The sequence below is a fragment of the Dasypus novemcinctus genome, chromosome 11, assembly GCF_030445035.2.
Source record: "Dasypus novemcinctus isolate mDasNov1 chromosome 11, mDasNov1.1.hap2, whole genome shotgun sequence".
NCBI classification, from domain to species: domain Eukaryota; kingdom Metazoa; phylum Chordata; class Mammalia; order Cingulata; family Dasypodidae; genus Dasypus; species Dasypus novemcinctus.
Window position 1 is genome coordinate 7,360,112 of NC_080683.1, and position 20,291 is coordinate 7,380,402.

Here is a 20,291-nt window from a genome sequence, read left to right on the forward strand (position 1 = left end):
TTTATTCAATTTGAGTATTAAACTTGGGGAAACATGATAAAGACACATGAAATAAGTTAGTAAGACCCCATTAGGGGAGTGCCAGGAAGATGGTGGATTAGAAAGACACAGGACTCTCTTTTCTCCTACAAAAATAGGTGGAGGACAGGCAGAAAAGGCCTGGAAAAATTCTTCTAGGGATTAGGACACTAGAGGAAGGCTGGATACCACCCAGATGAGAGAGGGGCAAAGGGAAAGAATAGTGATGGCAAAACTGTGAGTTAAAAGCAGCACCTGCAGCTGCCAGCATCCTCCCCCGCCATATAGACCGTTCTGAATTCTCAGGCCTTGGGGTCGGCAGATACAGACAAAGGGCGCCCCAGGGACCCACGAACCCAGGAAATGGAAGAGAAAGGGACACAGCTTAAGGCCCACTCAGCTTTTTTTTTTTTTTTTTTTTTTTAAAGATTTATTTATTTATTTAATTTCCCCCCCCTCCCCTGGTTGTCCGTTCTTGGTGTCTATTTGCTGCGTCTTGTTTCTTTGTCCGCTTCTGTTGTCATCAGCGGCACAGGAAGTGTGGGCGGCGCCATTCCTGGGCAGGCTGCTCCCTCCTTCCACGCTGGGCAGCCCTCATCATGGGCGCACTCCTTGTGCGTGGGGCTCCCCCACGCGGGGGACACCCTTGCGTGGCACAGCACTCCCTGCGCGCATCAGCACTGCGCATGGCCAGCTCCACACGGGCCAAGGAGGCCCGGGGCCCGAACCGCGGACCTCCCATATGGCAGACGGACGCCCCAACCACTGGGCCAAAGTCCGTTTCCCCACTCAGCTTTTGACCCACCAATTTGGTCTCCTCTGGCCCGTGAGCCCGAGCCCTTCAGGCTGGGTGGGGCTGCCTTGGAGCATCATTGTTTGCCTTGGGAGCCAAGAAGGGACTACAGAGGTCTGACTCTCTCAGTCTCCCTCTCTACTGACTGGGACTGGTTGTTGACGATGCAGAAGAGAGTGGAATTACTTCCTACCCAGGAAAAGGGAGGAGGCTGCAGCAGAGGTTGGAGAACTGCCTCTGAGAAAGTTTGAGGATCCAGGCAGATCCTCTGTCACATTGATCCAGTCCCTGTTGCAGCACACACTCACCAACCAGACTTTGAACTGAGAAGGCGCTGGGAGAGCGCCATCTGCTGACAGAACAAGGGAGTGCACGTGAGGAAATGTAAAGTAAATAAGAGATGGTTTTCCCAGCCTTTACAGCATCCCTCCCCAAGGTCTGTGGAAGCGGGTCTACAACCCATTACTGGGTCCAGGGACCAGATCCGAGCAAATAACGGGGACAGTCCTAAAGACTCAGATCAGGTTAAACCAAGAATCAAAGAACAGCAGAAACACACAGCCTCCTGCCACTAAACCCCTACAAAAGGTAGAAATGGAGCATCTGAGTAAATTCACCATCCTAATCATATGCCTAGACAGCAGCAAAAACTTAATGAGCCATGCTAAGAAGATGGAAGAAATGGCCCAAGAACAGGAATATGTCAAAGCTGCAGATAGACACAGAATTTTAAAAATTTACTTATTTAAAGAAACTTTAGATTACATAAATGTTGCATAAAAAATAGAGGGGATTCCCATATGCTCTGTTCCTTCCCCCTCCCATACTATCCCACATTTTATTTTTTTATTATTATTCTTTTATTTTTTTAAAGATTTATTTTTTTATTTATTTCTCCTCTCCCCCCCCCCCCCCCCGTTGTCTGCTCTCTGTGTCCATTTGCTGTGTGTTCTTCTGTGACCACTTCTGTCCTTATCAGCGGCATCAGGAATCTGTGTTTCTTTTTGTTGCATCATCTTGTTGTGTCAGCTCTCCGTGTGTGCGGTGCCATTCTTGGGCAGGCTGCACTTTCTTTCGCGCTGGGCAGCTCTCCTTACAGGGCACACTCCTTGCACGTGGGGCTCCCCTACACAGGGGACACCCCTGCATGGCATGGCACTCCTTGCGCACATCAGCACTGCACACAGGCCAACTCCACACAGGTCAAGGAGGCCCAGGGTTTGAACCATGGACCTCCCATGTGGTAGGCGGATGCCCTGTCCATTGGGCCAAGTCTGCTTCCATTTCCCACATTTTAACAACATCCTTCCTTAGTTTGGTGTATTTTTTTAAATTGATGAACACATATTGGAGCATTGCCACTAAATGTGGATTATAGTTTACACTCTGTCCCACATAATTTTGTAAGTTATGTCAAAATATTTAATGGCTTATATCCATCATTGCAACATCATTCAGGACAATTCCAATGTCCCAAAAATGCCCTCATATTACACCTGTTTTCTACTCTTCCTCCTCTCAGAACCTCTGGTGGCCACTGCCTGCACATCAATGATAAAAGTTCTTCCATTGCTAGAATAACAGTAAGTCTATAGTAGAATAATAGTAAGTCTACTCTAGTCCGTCGTTCATTCCCCAATCCTGAGGATTCTGGGATAGTGCTGCCTACTCTGCCTCTGATTGAGAGGGGGCTTAGATTCCATGGGGTAGATGGATGGATCTATCTTGGTTGTAGTTGCAGACTCTCTCTGTTCCTTGGAATGGGTGTTATCTCTGTTCCTGGGTGAGTCCAATGAACTGGAGAGTAGGTATTGGCAATTCCGTTGAGATTCAGGGCGCAGCTGATACATGGACAGCCCAAAGATTTAAGCCTCTTGGACACACACCTATTAAGTCTAGTACTTACTATAGGTTCAGATAGTAGGGGCAGAAGAGCCATATGTAGGGAAACTACAAATGAGTCCAACTTTGTCACACTGGGGAACATAAATTCCAAAGTAGGGCCCACTGACACAGCACCAAACCCCTGAGCTCTCTGCCCTACCTATAGTGTCTGGTTGTCTCTAGAGCCTCAGGAACCCTGTTATTTGAGGCAATATTTACTGTGGCAGTCAATGAGATCCTGCTGAGAATTTCATAATCATAACCTCCAGAATGACTTACCGACTGACTTTAAAATCTCTTTAGCCATGAAAACTAATTCATATTTACCATTTCCCCCATTTGGTCAAGGTCTTTTTCCAGGTGTGTTGCTAGTTAGCACTTGGTAATAATCTCTCTGTGCCAGGGAGGCTCATCTCTGGGAGTCAGTCATGTCCCATGCCTGGGGGAAGGTAGTAGTACATTTACATGCTGAGTTTGACTTAGAGGCCACATTTGAGCAACAAGGAGACTCTTAGGAGCTCTTAGGCAACATATACTACTAGCCTAAGGTTCAATTTCATAAGAAAAGGTTCATAAGTACAGTCATCAATATCAAGGTCCCATCGCAACAGTCCATCCTTCACTAGGCATTGCCCTTGTACTTGGGGGATTCTTGCTGTCCCATTAGAGAATGTGGCAGAGCTCCCCAGGATGGAAATTCAGTAGTATTTTGGTTATTGTGTGGCTTTCCACCCACCATGACAATGCTCCAGGAACACTTGAACACATTCATATGCCTTAGCGGTATGCCCCAGGCGAACTTCCTCCCATGCATCCCCCATCGTTGACATCCTGCACCAGTGATCCTTCCCTGCCAAGGTTGTGATCCTTCTGTGATCCGAAACTTCTTAAAAAATGAAACCAACAAAATAACCGATTAAAACTAATAAGAAAATGTAATAATAGTTTTAAAAATAATAAAATTGAAAAAATTGAAAAAATTTGAAATAAAAAATACTTTTTTTGACATTTTTTCATCACTGTAAGATCTGTGTATGTACAGTGACATTTTCTTCCATATATTCCCCCAGTGTCTTTTTTTTTTTTTCATTTATCTTGAAAGAAGCTTTAGGTTACAAAAAAGTCACATACAAAATATAGAAGATTCCCATATAGACACAGGATTTGAGACAACTGATCACCAAGATGCTTACAAATTTCCAAAATCAAATTATTGAGTTAAAAGACAATGTAACTGAAGAGATAAAAGACATCAAAAAGACATTGAGAGTTCTGGGAAGATGGCAGACTAGAAAGACATGGGACTTTTTTCTCTCCCAGGAAAATAGCTAGAGGACAGTTGGGGGGGGGATATCTAGGGTTTAGGACACCAGGGGTAGACTGAACACTGCCCAGGAGTGAGAGGGACAAAGGAAAGGAATTGCAACGGCAAAGCCGTGAGTTAAAAGTCACAGCTGCAACTGCCAGCCATTGCCCCTACCCTATAGACATTTTTAAATTTTCTGGCCTCAGAGCTGGCAGCTACAGAGGGGGCCCCAGGGACCCAACTCCCCAGGAAAGGGGAGAAAGAGGAACACAGCCCTTTAAGGCTGACTCAACTTTTGACCCACAGATTTGGTCTACTGTGTCCCACAAGCCCTTCCAGGCTGGATGAGACTGTGCCGTTTTTTGCCTTGGAAGCTGAGAAGGGACCAAAAAGATTCAACCCTCTCAATCTCTCTCTCTACTGTCCGAGAATGGTTGTTGATGATTCAGAGGAGAGTGGAATTATTTCCTACTCAGGAAAAGATAGGGGGCTGCCAGCAACAGTTGAAGATCTGCCTCTGAGGAAGTTTGAATTACAAGGCTCTTAGCCTCCAAGCAGGGTCCTCTAAAACACTGATCCTGTGCATATGCAGCAAACACACACTGACCAGGCATTGAATTGAGAGGGCTGTCGAAAAGCACCATCTGGTGGCGGGCCAAGGAAGTGCATGTGAGGAAATGAAATGAGAGCATTTTTCCAGCCTTTACAGCCTCCCTCTCCAGGGCCCTAGGAAGCAGATCTGCAACCCATTACTGGGTCTAGGCCCCAGATTTGAGCAAATAGCAGGAACAATCCTAAAGACTCAGAACAGACTGAACCAAGAATCAAAGAACAGGAGTAATACACAGCCTTCTGACACTAAACCCCTACAAAAGAGAAATTGAGCATCTGAGTAAACTCACCATCCTAGTCAGATGCCTAGACATCAGTAAAAACTTAAAAGCCATGCTACAAAAATGGAAGAAATGGCCCAAGAAAAAGAATATATCGGGAAATGGATGTGGCTTAACCAACTGGGCTCCCATCTATCATGTAGGAGGTCGAGGGGTCAATGCTCAGGGCCTCCTGGTGAGGGCAAACTGACCCATGTGGTGAGCTGGTCCACAAGGAGTGCCAGCCCATGCTGGGATGCGGCCCTTTGCAGGAGAACTGCCCTGCATGGGAAAAGCCACCCTGCACAGGAGTGCCGGCCAACACAGAGCTGGTGCAGCAAGATGGTGCAACAAGAGACACAGAAGAGAAAATAAGATGTAGCAGAATGGGAGCTGAGGTGGCGGGAGCTGAGGTGGTGCAAGAGACTGATCACCTCTGTCCCACTCCGAAGGTCCCAGGATCGGTTCCCAGAGCCACCTAATGAGAATAAAGCAGACACAGAACACACAGCAAATGGACACAGAGAGCAGACAACGGGGGGAATAGAGGGGTGGGGGAGAGAAATAAATCTTAAAAAAAAAAAAGGGAATATATCAAAGCCCCAGAAGAGATACAGGATTTGAGACAATCAAAGAGATACACACAAATATAAAAAATCAAATTGGCCTTTCTGGTGGTGATGACTTTCCCATGAGAACATGCCTCTCATCAAGGACCTCCTCCATCCCTCTCCAGAAGAGGAAAAGAGGAAACACAAGAAGTGCCTGGTGCAGAGCCCCAGTTCCTACTTCATGAATGTAAAATGCCCAGGATGCCATAACATCGCCATGGTCTTTAGCCATGCACAAACAGGACTTCTGTGTGTGGGTTGCTCCACTGTCTTCTGCCAACCTACTGGAGGAAAAGCGAATCTTAAAGAAGGATGCTCCTTCAGATGGAAGCAGCACTAAAAGCACCCTGAAGGAAGATGAGTGGGATACCATCCCAATAAACATTTTGGATACAAAAAAAACCCACTAATGAGTTGAAAGGCAATATGGCTAAAGAGATAAAGGACATCGAAAAGACATTGAGGGGAAGCAGACTTGACCCAATGGATAGGGCATCCGCCTACCACATGGGAGGTCCGCGGTTCAAACCCCGGGCCTCCTTGACCCGTGTGGAGCTGGCCCATGCGCAGTGCTGATGCGCGCAAGGAGTGCCGTGCCACTCAGGGGTGTCGCCCGCGTAGGGGAGCCCCACGCGCAAGGAGTGCACCCTGTAAGGAGAGCCGCCCAGCGCGAAAGAAAGTGCAGCCTGCCCAGGAATGGTGCCGCCCACACTTCCCGTGCCGCTGACAACAGAAGCGGACAAAGAAACAAGACACAGCAAATAGACACAGAGAACAGACAACCGAGGGAGGGAGGGGAATTAAATAAATAAATAAATCTTAAAAAAAAAAAAAAAAGAATTCTTTATCCAGTAAAATTATCCTTCAAATATGAAGGTGAGTTCAAAATACAGACAGAAATTAAGAGTTCCTAAAAGAGAATCCTCCTTTGCTGGAAATATTAAAGGAAGCCTTACAGCCTGAAAGAAAAAGTCAGGAGAGAGAGATTTGGAAGACAGTATAGAAGAAAGAATAGCAGAAAGGATAACCAAAAGAATAAGAAGACAGATGAAAATAAGATATGACATATGAAAACCAAAGAATAAAATGGTGGAAGTGAATAACGCATTTATAGTAATATTGAATGTGAATGGAGTAAACTCCCCAATCAAAAGATATAGGTTGACAGAATGGATTTAAAAAAAAATAAAACATGAGCCATCCATATACTTCCTACAAGAGATTTACCTTCGACCCAGGGATACAAACTGGCTGAAAGCGAAAGGTTGCAAAATTATATGCCATATAAACAGTAACCAAAAAAGAGCAGTGATAACTAAACTAATATCAGACAAAACAACTTCAAATCCAAAAAAGTTATAAGAGATACAAAGGGCCATTGTATATTAATAAAATGGAAAATCCACCAGGCAGTAATAATAGTCATAAATATCTATGTACCTGACCAGGGTAACCTAAAATACATAAGGCAAACTCTGGCAAAACTGAAGGGAGAAATAGACATCTCTAAAATAATAGTTGGAGATTTTAACACACCACTCACATCATTAGAACAACTAGACAGGAGATCAACAAGGAAACAGAACTTGAACAATATGATAAACAAGCTAAATTTAACAGAACATTGTACCCAAACTCAGCAGGATATACATTCTTCTCAAGTGCTAATTGATCTTTCTCCAGGATAGACCACGTGTTAGGTCACAAGGCAGGGCTCAAAAAATATAAAAAGATTGAAATTATACAAAGCACCTTCTCAGATCATAATGGAATGAAACTGGAAATCAATCATAGACAGAATGGAGAAAATTCACAAATGTGTGGAGGCTGAACACACTCCTGAACAATTAATCAGTGGGTCAAAGAAGAAATTGTAAGTGAAATTAGTAAATATATTGAAATATATTGAAATGAAAATGAGAACACAATTTATCAGAAACTTATGGTAGGGAAGCAGATGTGGCTCAAGTGATAGAGCATCCTCCTACCATATAGGAGGTCCAGGGTTCAAACCCAGGGCCTCCTGGCTTGTGTGGTGAGCTGGCCCACATGCAGTGCTGCCACGCACAAGGTGTACCATGCCACGCAGAGGTGTCCCCCATGAAGGGGAGCCCCATGGGCAAGGAGTGTGCCCACAAGGAGAGCTGCCCACATGGAAAAAAAAAACAAAACTTATGGTAGAACAATTAAGAATAACAAAAAAGATTTAAAACAAAAACCAAAAAAACTTATGGGATACAGAAAAAGCAGTGCTCAGAGGGAAATCTGTGGCCCTAAATGCCTATATTAAAAAAAAAGACAGAGCTAAAATCAAAGATCTAACTGAACAACTGGAAAAACTAGAAAAAGAAGAGCAAACATTCCTAAAGCAAGCAGAAGGAAAGGAATAATAAAGATTAGAGTAGAAATAAATGAAATTGAGAACAAAAAAAAATAAAATAATAGAGAAAACCAGCAAAACCAAAAGCTGGTTATTTGAGAAACCCTTAGCTAGACTAACAAAGGAAAAAAGAAGAGGAAAACAAAGAAAATAGAAATGAAAGGGGAGAAGTTATGACTGACCCCACAGAAATAAAAAGGTTCATAAGTGAAATTGTATACCAACAAACTAGACAACCTAGATGAAATGGACAAATTCCTAGAAATGCACTAACAGCCTATATTCTACAAGAAATACAAGAATTTAACAAAACAGTCACACTTAAAGAGATTAAATCTGTCATCAAAAATTTCCCAACAAAGAGAAGTCTAGGACAAATAGCTTCACAGGTGAATTCTGCCAAGCATTTGAAGAAAAATTAATACCAAACCTGTTTAAACTCTTCCAAAAAATTGAAGAGGAGGGAAAATTACCCAATACATTTTTTTTTGTCTTTATTTTTTTAATATTACATTAAAAAAATATGAGGTCCCCATATACACCCAATACATTTTATGAAGACAGCATCACCCCCTCGATACCCTTTTAACCAGATTAAGACACTACAAGAAAAGAAAATTACCAATATTGCTAATGAATATAGATGCAAAAATTCTCAATAAAATACTTGCAAATAGAATCTCGTAACCGACATCACACTCAGTGGGAAAAGGTTGAAACCTTTCCCTCTAAGATTGGGAACAAGACAAGGATGCCCACTGTCACCATTGTTATTCACCATTGTGCTAGGAGTTCTAGCTAAAGGCATCCAAATAGGAAAAGAAGAAATAAAACTCTCAGTCTTCATGGATGACATGATCTATATTTAGAAAATTCTGAAATGTCTGCAACAAAGCTACTGGAACTAATGAACAAGTGCAGCAAACTGGCAGGATACAAGATCAACACACAAAAATCAGTAATGTTTCTGTACACTAGTATTGAACAATTTGAAGAGGAAACCAGGTAAAAAATTCCATTTACAATAGCAACAAAAAGACTTAAATACCTAGGAATCAATGTAACCAAAGTACAGGACCAAAATGCAGAAAACTACAAATCAGTGTTAAAAGAAATCAATGAAGACCTACACAAATGGAAAGACATTTCCATGTTCATGGATTGGAAGATCAGTACCTTAAAAATGACAATCCTACCCAAATTGATTTATAGATTCAGTACAATACCAATCAAAATTCCAACAGCCTACGTTACAGAAATAGAAAAGGCAATGACAAAAATTCATTTGGAAGGGAAAGTGCATCTGAATAGCCAAAAACATTCTAAAAGAGAAGAGTGATGTGGGAGGAATTTCACTGCCTGACCTTGAAATATATTACAAAGATTCAGTGGTCAAAACAGCATGGTACTGGCATAAAGATAAACACGTCAATCAGTGGAATAGAATTGAGAGTCCAGAAATAAACTCTCACCTCTATGGCCAACTGGTTTTCAACAAACCTACCAAAGCCACGTTAACGGGATGAAACAGTTTCTTCAACAAATGGTGCTGGGAGAACTATATACCCCTAACCAAAAGAATGAAAGAGGACTCCTACCTCACTCCCTATACAAGAATCAACTCAAAATTGATCGGAGACCTAAATTTGAAAGCCAAGGCCATAAAACTATTAGAAGAAAATATAGGGAAACATCTTAAAGACCGTATGGTAGTTGGCAGGTTCTTGGACTTTACACGCATAGCATGAGCAACAAAAGAAAAAACAGATAAATAGGACCTCCTCAAAATTAAACACTTTTGCACCTCAAAGGACTTTGTCAAAAGGGTGAAAAGACAGCCAACTCAATGGAAGAAAATACTTGGAAATCAAATATCTGATAAAGCTTTAATATCCATGATATATAAAGCAGTGCTACACCTCAACAATAAAAAGACAAATGACTGTATAAAAAACGGGCAAAACACTTGAATAGACATTTGTCCAAAGAAGAAATATAAATGGCAAAAAAATACATGAAGAAATGCTCAACATCACTAATGATTAGGGAAATGCAAATCAAAACTACAATGAGATATCATTTCATGCCTATTAGAATGGCCACTGTTAAAACAACAGAGAGGCGGTGGACTTGGCCCAGTGGTTAGGGCGTCCATCTACCACATGGGAGGTCTGCAGTTCAAACCCCGGGCCTCCTTGACCCGTGTGGAGCTGGCCCATGCGCAGTGCTGATGCGCGCAAGGAGTGCCGTGCCAAGCAGGGGTGTCCCCGCGTAGGGGAGCCCCACGTGCAAGAAGTGCACCCCATGCACAAGGAGTGCACCCCATAAGGAAAGCCGTCCAGTGCGAAAGAAAGTGCAGCCTGCCTAAGAATGGCGCCGCCCACACAGAGAAATGACACAAGATGACACAGCAAAAAGAAAGATTCCCGTGCTGCTGATAAGAGCAGAAGCAGACAAAGAAGACGCAGCAAATAGACATAGAGAACAGACAACTGGGGTGGGGGGGGGGAGAGAAATAAATCTTTAAAAAATAAATAAAACGACAGTGTTAGAGAAGATGTGGAGAGACAGGAACACCTATTCACTTTTGGTGGGAATATGGAATGGTAACAGCCACTATGGAGGACTGTTTGGCAGTTCCTAAAGAAGTTGAATATAGACTTGGCATGTGACCCAGCAATACCACTACTGGGTATATTCCCAGAAGAACTGAGAGCAGGGACACGAACAGACATCTGCACACCGATGATCATAATGGCATTATTCACAATTGCCAAAAGATAGAAACAACCCAGGTGTCCATTACCTGATGAATGCATAAACAAACTGTAGTGCATTCACATGATGGAATATTATGCAGCTGTAAGAAGAAATGAAGTTGTAAAGCATACGACAACATGGATGAACCTGGAGGACATGTTGAGCAAAGCAAGACGGACACAAAGGACAAGTACTGATGAATGAATAGCAAGATGGTTAGTTAGTAAACACCCAGAGCTATCTGAGCTAGGTGAAGCACCTGTTTAGGGGCTTCAGGAGGCCAGAAGAGCATCCTGCCACATCCTTGAAGGGGTGGAAGAAGGAGGCTGCCCATCTGCAGAGAAGACTCCTAAGTAGAGTGCTCCATGGTCTGGAGGCCAGTACCCATCCTCCACCAGAGGCACAAGCCACCTCGGGAGCTGTTCCATGGCTGGAATTGTAAGATCCACTTCCCAAAAGCGGGGGAGGAAGAGACGGTTGGGCACCAACTTCAGCTACTGAGGAGTAAATTCAGTGGGCTACAGTATAATCCTGAGAACAGCTAAAGGTTGAGCTTGTCCAAGTCAGAAAGAGGCTGGGAGCCACCATCTTAACTCTGCACCTGGCATGAGGGGAAGTGGGGTGGACTGAGAATCCCAGTGCTGGTGCGGACCGGCTTCTTTCCACCCAGGTCAGATTGCAGGTCTAGCCTAAGCCCCAGCGCCACCTCTGACAGGGAGGAAGCTACAGGGACCTATGCCAGCCTCTCTGGGAAATTGCCGGCCAAGCCACGGAGGCCAGTGATTGTCCTACTCTGGTGGTACAAGCTGCTCCAGGAGCTATTCTGTGACTGGAATTGGAAGCTCCGTTTCCCAAAATCAGGGGAGGAAGAGACGGTTGACAGCCGATTTCAGCTACTGATTGGTAGATTTGGATGGCTGAGGAATAACCCTAGAAACAGCTAGGGTGTGAATTTGTCCAAGTCAGAAAAAGGCCATTAGCTGCCGTTTTGACTCTGCCCCCAGCCTGAGGGGAAGCCGGCCTGACCAAATATTGCAGTGACGGTAGGACCCGTTTTCTTTCACCCAGATGAGCCTGCAGCCCTGGCCTAGGCTTCAGTCCCACCCCTGGCAGGGAGGAGGCTGGCTAGCTCTGTACCATTCTATCCAGATAACTGAGTATATCTGAATAGCCAGAAACATCTTAAAAAGGAAAAGCAAACCCTCATCTCCGGACTTTAAATCATACTACCAAGCTGTAGTGGTAAAAATAGCATGGTACTAGCATAAAGACAGACACGTAGACCAATGGAACCAAACTGATAGTTCAGAAACAGACCTTCACATGTATGGTCAAGTGATTTTTTACTAGCCTGTCAAACCCACACAGCTCAGGCAGAGCAGTACATTCAGCAAAATGGTGCTGAAAGAACTGGTTATAGCCAAAAGAAGGAAAGAGGACCTCTCTCTCACACCTTATCCAAAAATTAACTCAAATGGATCAAAAACCTAAAAATAAAAGCAAGAACCATAAACCTTCCAGAAGAAATTGTAGGAAAATATCTTCAAGACCTGGTGGTAGGTGGTAGACTCTTAATGGAGATAAGAGAAGGACTGAGATGGACTACTGATGTTTAATGTATGTAGAAGTTTTAAGTAGTTTTACTGTAAAAGGAGTGGAAATGTATAGAGTGGATGATAACACATAGTAACAGCTAGTTTATAAATGGGGATGTGGCTGTAAATGGTAGTCTAGGGATGTAAATGCCAATGGACAGAATGCTGGAGAATAATCTAGGGACTGGATAGTACAGTAAACCAAGAGGTGGGTGAGAAATGTGGTTGATGGTACAGATGCAACAGTGTTCTTTGTGAGCTACAGCAAATGTATATCACTATATATATATCACATGGGAAAAATACAATTGGAATGACCTATGGACTGTGGTTAGCAGTAATAATATAATATTCTTGCATCTGTGCCAAAGATGTACTGTGTTGATAAAAGGGGAGTATGGAAAATATGAGCCAAATGCATACTATGGACATGGTAACAATTAGATGATATTATCTTACCTGTAACAAATATTCCACCACAGTGTGGTGTGTGATAGAGGGGTGTTGCTTGAGAATTCTGCACATGTGCATGATTGTTTTATAAGTTTACAACTTCTGTCATAAAAAATATATTTAAAAAATAATATGGTGGGTTGGTAGAAAAACACACCAAATGTAAGATAAGGACTATAATTAGTAGTAAGATTTTGACAATATTCTTTCGTAATTTGTAACAGACATCTCACGACAATGCAAGGTGTTGGTGGAGGGCTGATGTATGAGACCCCTCTATGATGTTATGCATGTTTGCTTTGTAAGTTCACAACTTTTACTATACACGTAATTGTTTATGTATGTTCATATATAAATGACAGATATTAATAATAATAGGGATGGTTGGGGGAAAATACTTTGGTTAGTAGTAACGTTTTGACAGTGCTCTTTAATCATTAGTTAAAAAGGTTTAGGGAAGCAGACTTGGCCGAATGGATAGAGCGTCCACCTACTACATGGGAAGTCCGCAGTTCAAACCCTGGGCCTCCTTGACCCATGTGGAGCTGGCACATGTGCAGTGCTGATACGCGCAAGGAGTGCCATGCCACACAGGGGTGTCCCCGCGTAGGGGAGCCCCACACGCAAGGAGTGTGCCCCATATGGAGAGTTGCTTAGCGCAAAAGAAGGTGCAGCCTGCCCAAGAATGGCACCGCACACATAGAGCGCTGACACAACAAAAGAGACACAGATTCCCAGTGCCACTGATAAGGATAGAAGCAGTCATGGAAAAACACACAGCAAATGGACACAGAGAGCAGACAGCTGGGGGGTGGTGGGGAGAAAATTTAAAAAAAATAAAAAAGGTTTAACAATAATGTAAGGTGTTGGTGGTAGGGTGAGTTATGAGAGTCCTGTATGATGTTATATATGTTTGTTTTGTAAGTTCACAACTATTACTATATGCTTATTATTTATGTATGTTTGTGTGTGAGTGATATATTTCAATAAATTAATTAAAACAAAAGACAAAGGACAAATACTATATGATTGTGTTACTAAGAAGTAAATATATTGTTTAATCTCTTGAAATTAATAGCTTGAATATAGGTTGTCAGAAAAGAGAATGAGGTGAGAGAATAAAGCTGAGGGCTCACTTGTACAGATGGCTGTGGCTGAAATAGGATGTGTGTTAACCCTTGGAAATGAATAGAAAAGGTGAAAGCACAACATAGTCTTTGTAACTAGCAGTACCATTAGGTGGCTAAGACTGGTTTAAGGGAAATTCTAAGGTCATGTATGTTATTAAAAGGAAAGCAAAAATGGGGAGCAGGTATGACTCAAGCAGTTGAGCGCCTGCTTCCCACATGGGAGGTCCCGGGTTTGGTCCCTGGTATCTCCTAAAAACAAACACAAGCAAATAAATGAAAAAGCCATCTCAATGTGGCTAAGTGGCTAAGTGCTGGCTTTCTACACGTGAGGTCCCAGATTCAATCCCAGCTCTGGTACCTCAAAAAAAAAGAAAAAAAGAGTGAAAAAAAGTAGTTTTAAAAAATGTAGCATAGGACTGTATAGCATAGTAGTACTGCATGTGAAATATGAATATGGGTAAAAACTGCATATATAAGACCATTTTTCTTTGAAACTAAATATATGTTAATACTACAAGATGTTAATAAGAGATAAAAAATAAAATAAACATGCCAAGTGAAAGAAACCAGACACAAAGTACTACATACTCTGATTCCCCTTATATAAATCAAATGTAAATATAAATAAATTTATGAAGATGAAATTAGATTAGTGATTATGTAAAGCTGGGGAAGGATAGAAGGATTGAGAATTGATTGCTAAGGAGTGTGGGTTTTTGTGGGTTTTTTTTGGACTAATGAAATTGTTCTGAAATCTTTTGTGGTGGTGAATGCAGAACAATTTGATTATACTAAAAGCCATATTGATTATACACTTTGGATAGATCATACGGTATGTGATAAAACTGCTTTAAAACAAATAATGTGTATAAATAGCCAGAAATAGCAGCTGTGTACTACAGGGAAGCATAGAGAGATTGAGAGTGTGCTTTTTTCTTTGTCTGACTTGTGTTTATTATTATTGGAATAATGAAAATCCTCTAATAATGATTGAAGTGATGAATGCTCAACTATGTGATTATACCAAATACTACTGATTGTACACTTTGGCTGAATTGTATTCTTTATTAATATGTATCAGTAAAATTGATTTGTTTGAAAAAAACCCATTGGATACAGATAGGAAATATAGAATACTAAATATAATATAAGAAAGGACTAGTCTTAAATATAGTATCAGCTGCCACTTGTTTAGCACCTTCTGCAGCTCCACATGCATTCTCTCAGTTAATCCTCGCACAGTCCTGTGAGGTGGGTGCTGCTGCCTCCTCAGAGGTGGGAGAACTGAGGCTCAGAGAGGGTGAGGGACTTGGCCCACGGGCCAAGCAATGATGAAGTCGAGTCTGTCCACATGAAGCTGTACTGTTGGCACCATGACACGCTGCCTTTCCAATCGGAGGATAGCGCAGCTCGTGGAGTGGACGTGACCATGGGTCAGGCTCTGTGGGAAGGTCCCTAGGAAGCCCTCGTGTGTGTCATCTCACGCCATCACCATCCCCCTCCCTGAGTAGAGGTAGAATTGGGAGTAGACTCAGGGTGTACTTGGGCTCCCGACGGTTATCTGGGGATCTTTGTACATCTCTCTTACCAAGTCCTCCATCGTCAGCTCCTGGGGACCTGGCGTGGCCTGCCCAGCACTGTGGCAGCAGTGGCTCCTAGGATGGCTGCCGGCATCAGCGGCGCTCGGACTGCTCCTCTGTTGCCTCCTGTTAGAGTCCCCGTCCTTGCCCTGCCTGCAGGGCAGGTGCGCTGGTTACCCAGGCTTGGGGTAGGAGGCTGGGCTTTCCTCATGAGGGCCTCTCTTTTGCAGACAGATCTTGGAGCTGCCCTGGAAGGAGGAGACTTTCTTGGTGGTGCAGTCACTCCTGGAGCGGCAGGTGAGCCTTCTGCTTTGGGAAGTGAACTAAGAAGTGCTGCGGTGCTGTGGGGGGCACGGCGCTCCTGCGTTTCCCCATCCTTCAGTGATGGAGGGGCAAGCAGGACAGCTGCCTTATAGCAGGGTGCCGGGTCAGTGGGTGTCACTGGGCCTCCGAAGGCCTAGCAGAGCGCTGACAGCCAGGGAGATCCCAGCTCACCCTCTTACTACTTGTGTGGACTTAGGGGAGGTATTTTTTGATGTGTATATTTAAACGGAATTTTCTTTTCGAATAGGCAATAGCTTTAAAAGTTCAAAAACATCCAGATTCCCTTCCCCAGGGCTAACCAGTGCTACTAGTCTTAGGGGATTCTTCCAGAGATGCCATATATATATATGCAGTGTTACATACCTTGCTTTTTTTTTCCTTATGTATATTTGGCAATTTTTCCATATTAAGACCTCAGATTCATTTGTTTATATCTTAGATAGTCAACGTAACCTCTTAATGCCTCAGTTTCCTGATCTGTGGAAAGGGATTAATCATAGTACCTACCACTAAAACTATGGTGAGGTTTAAATGAGATACTTGGTGCAAAGTGCTAGGAACGGTGCCTGACACGTATTACGTGCTTATTAAATGGCACCTCCCGTATATGAAGAGCCGTTCTATCATGCTGGCGCTGTCCCTCCAGACCTCTTAACGCCTTTGTAGCTCCAGCCACGGAGCCGCTTCCACTACCCGGCCTCCCATTGGTCTTCATCTGAGCCTTTTCATTTTCTCAGACGTATGTGCCACGCTTATGTGCATCACCTCATTTAATCCTTTTCACAGTCTTCAAAGTTAAATATTATGAACTCCCTCTTTACAAACGTAGAAACTGAGGCTCATCTTAGTTAAGTGACCTGCCCAGGGCCACTTAGCTTGGACGTGGTAGAGTTGGGAATGGAGTCCAGGGCTGGCAGCGTGAAGAGCCCAGGCCTTTCCTGTGATAGTGCTCCATCTCCCCAACGGGTGCAGGTCGAGGTGACCCCCGAGAAGTTCGGCGTCCTCATGGAGAAGCTCTGCGAAGGCGGGCTGGCAGCTGCCGCGTCCATGGCCTACGCCAAGCTCATGCTGACGGTGATGACCAAGTACCAGGCCCACGTGAGTACTGACAGGGCCTGCCCAGGGCCTGCCACGAGGCTACAGATAGCCTTCCAGGGGTAAAGCCCTCCGCGTTAGCCAGGGAAGCCGCAGGTTCAAGCCCAGGACCTGCGCAGGAGGTCACTCAGCCAGCCAGCACCTCTGGCCAGATGCCGTGTGGAGCAGTGAGGAACCAGCAGTGATCACCACGGAGCCCTCCTTCTGAGGTGACCCTCCCTCCCCACCCCGGGCTAGTGAGAGGGAGAAGATACCCTAAACAGATAATTGTAGCATCTGCCCGGAGCCGGCTAAGAGGTACGCACAGGCTGTTCGGTGGCAGAGGATGAAAGGGGCAACTCAGCCTTATTTGTGGCTGGAAATTGGGAAAGCCTCCTAACTCTCGAAGGGCGAGTGGTGGTTAATCCAGGGCCAGATATGGGGGAAAGGACATAGCAGGCAAATGACGCAGTGTAAGCAGCAAATGTCTAGGGGAGTCTCAAGCAGCTCTTTGTGCCTGGGACCTAAAAAAGTGAGAGTTGAGGGTGTGAGGGGCTAAGGTGAGCAAGCTAAATACTAATAGCTCACACCTCCATAGCCCTGCCCTGCCTCAGGCACTGATCTAAGCCCTTTATGTGTTACCTCTTCATTCCCCGTGACTGCCCTGTAGAGATACTTTTACCAACAAGGAAATGAAGAGCCAGAGAGCTTAAGCTAATGTGTCCAAGGTCGCGTTGCCAGGACATGATAGACTTTATGGAGGGCTCTGTAGATGATGGTAAGGAGCTTGGACTTTATCTTGAAGGCCAAGAATTCTTGGCTGTTGGCTCTTTGCCTTTTTCTTAGGGGTCACAGACCCATTTGATGATTTGGTGAAAGCTGCAGACTCTCCCAAAAAAATAAGAATATGAATACACATCTTATGCATGATTTCAGGGGCTTGTGGATGCCCTGAAGCCCTGCACGGATCCCAGGAGGACCTCCAGTGTGAGACCTGGGGAGCCGCCCGAGGGCGGGCAGCTGGGAGTGACTGTCAGATTAGCATTTGAGAAAGAAGCCTCTGGCTCTGTGATGATATGGGGCTGGAGACCTGTCAGGAGGTCATAGCAGCAGGGCAGGAGGAAAACCTGCGGCCCAGAAGGAAGGTGGCATCTTCCTTCACATGTCTCCGAACGTGTTTTCTCATCTGTAACACGAAGGGGCTGTGACGAGTAGTGCCCGTAAAGTGCTGCCACCTGGTAAGCACGGTCATTGTCAGCCGTTACTAGTGTGGCCAGCTTGGTGAGCTGTGCAGCCTGTGTTTACCCCAGGCCCACCCAGATCCAAAGACCTTGCTTACCCATGGTGAAGTAATGACGTTAGGTTGCTCGGGACGGTGTCCTCCTCTTCCTCCCGTCCTTGCGTGCCGCCTGCCGCTGCCTCTCCCCTGCACAGCCCGGGACTGGGGAGGGGTGGGCTCCGGGAGCCCTGGCCTGATTCTCCTTTCTGCAGATCACCGACACCCACAGGGCGGCCCTGGCCACAGCCCTGGAGCTCAACACCACCTTCCTGAGGAAGTCCCTGCAGGCCGCCCTGAGACGCCTGGCCCCCTGACCATCACCCAGGAGCCCCCAGCAGCTCCCTCCCCAGCCCCCTGAGGACACTGCTGCCCTCCCCAGCTTACCCTGGCCCCTTGCCTGCGGTAAAGCCTGAGCCTGGCCATCCCGGGGCCCACTGCCGCTCTGCTCCAGGCTGCAGAGGGGATGTCTTGGCCTCCCTGCCTAAGGGGGCCAGGTGTCATTTGCAAGGACTGCTGACCCCAAGCCCATTCCTTGTTATTTCTTTCTCAGGGCACAGGGACAGAAACTTTCTGATAGACCCTAGTAGACATATGATACTCCAGGGGACTTTTGTGCTTAGCACACATCTCCTGTGCTCAATTGTATGTTGTGGGGAAGTGGATGTGGCTCAAACAGTTGGGCACCCGCCTGCCACATGGGAGGTCCCAGGTTCAGTTTCTGGTGCCTCCAAAAGAAGATAAGCAAGACAGTGAGCTGACGTGATGGGCTGGTGTAACGAGTTGATGCAGCAAGATGACGTAACAAGGAGACAAGCAGGGAGTGGAGGTGGCCCAAGTGATTGGGCACCTCCCTCCCATGGGTTGGGTTCCTGGTGCCTCCTAAAAAAAGAAAACGAGCAGGCACAGAAAGCACATGACTAACAACAGACAGAGAGCAGGCAGCGAGCACAAAACAGTGGGGATTGAAAGGGAGAAATAAACATCTTAAAAAAGTGTATGTTGGGAAACGGACTTTGGCCCCCTGGTTAGGGCATCCATCTACCATATGGGAGGTCCGCGGTTCAAACCCCGGGCCTCCTTGACCCGTGTGCAGCTGGCCATGCGCAGCGCTGATGCGCGCAAGGAGTGCCATGCCACGCAAGGGTGTCCCCGCCCCACGCGCAAGGAGTGCGCCCGTGAGGAAAAGCCACCCAGCGCGAAAGAAAGTGCAGACTGCCCAGGAATGGCGCCGCCCACACTTCCCGTGCCGCTGACGACAACAGAAGCGGACAAAGAAACAAGACGCAGCAAATAGACACCAAGAACAGACAACCAGGGGAGGGGGAGGGAATTAAAATAAATAAATCTTTAAAAAAAAAAAAGTATGTTATGACTATATGTGTTTTTATTTCTGACGTGAATAATAATTTATCAGTGTATTTAATAAAAAACAGAAAGTCAATAGAAGCAGTGGTCATGCCCAAAGGTTGACAGAGAACAGAGAACTCATTACTTCTAGTGCCCTGGAAACACCCTCCCTGCCCCCTACAGCAGATTGCCTCCTAGTGATCATTGCCCAAATTGTGGTCCACGGTCAGTCCTGAGCCAATCACTGTCAAAGGGAGGACGGGCTTAGGTCGGGCTTCTCCAGCGTGGCCCCTGGAAACCTGTTGGACATGCACACCCTCGGCGGGTCTCAGAGCTACTGCACCAGAACCCCTGAGGGTGGAGCCGGCAGTCTGTTTGAGCAGGCCTCCAGGTGCCTCCCACGCCGCTGGAGTTTAAGAGCCTGGCTCACGCTGCGACCACGTCCTGGGGCTGAGGAAAGGCCTGGCCTTCCCCAGGCACGTGACCACCCGGTAGCTGGGCAGAGGCGTGGTCTGTTGGCAAGAGAAAAACACCTATGTTGGAGGAAAGCTTTCTATAGGTTTCTAGTGCTAAAATAACCTGAGTCTTTTCAGAACACAAGAAAGCCAAAGGAGTGACAGCATCGCTTTTCCTGTCCACACATTCCTCAAAACAATTTTGTAGCACTTCCCTCCCATTAAAAATATGTGAAAAATAAAAATTTTAAAAAGCGGTGGTGCCTGCCTTCCCATTACCTCTAGGTATTTGGCGCTAGCCCCCATCCCCTCCCAGCTCAGTGAAAAGGGACATCTTTTTTTCCTGGTGAAATGTTCCACAGGCAGAAGGTTAGTTCTGAGTATAGGGTGGAGAAGTACACGCTCTGTGGGTCAGATAAGGCATGATACC

General features: G+C 45.2%; 1 protein-coding gene across 1 annotated transcript in view; it reads left to right on the plus strand.

The window, feature by feature from the left end:
• FANCE (FA complementation group E) overlaps positions 1-19,420 on the plus strand; it is a 30,583-nt gene extending 11,163 nt beyond the window's left edge. Inside the window, exons 8-10 of the mRNA XM_058306618.1 lie at positions 15,613-15,679; positions 16,679-16,804; positions 18,272-19,420. Of these exons, the coding sequence (XP_058162601.1) occupies positions 15,613-15,679; positions 16,679-16,804; positions 18,272-18,373 (295 nt within the window). The 3' untranslated portion in view covers positions 18,374-19,420. The remainder of the gene's footprint in view (positions 1-15,612; positions 15,680-16,678; positions 16,805-18,271) is intronic.
• Positions 19,421-20,291: the final 871 nt, after the last annotated feature.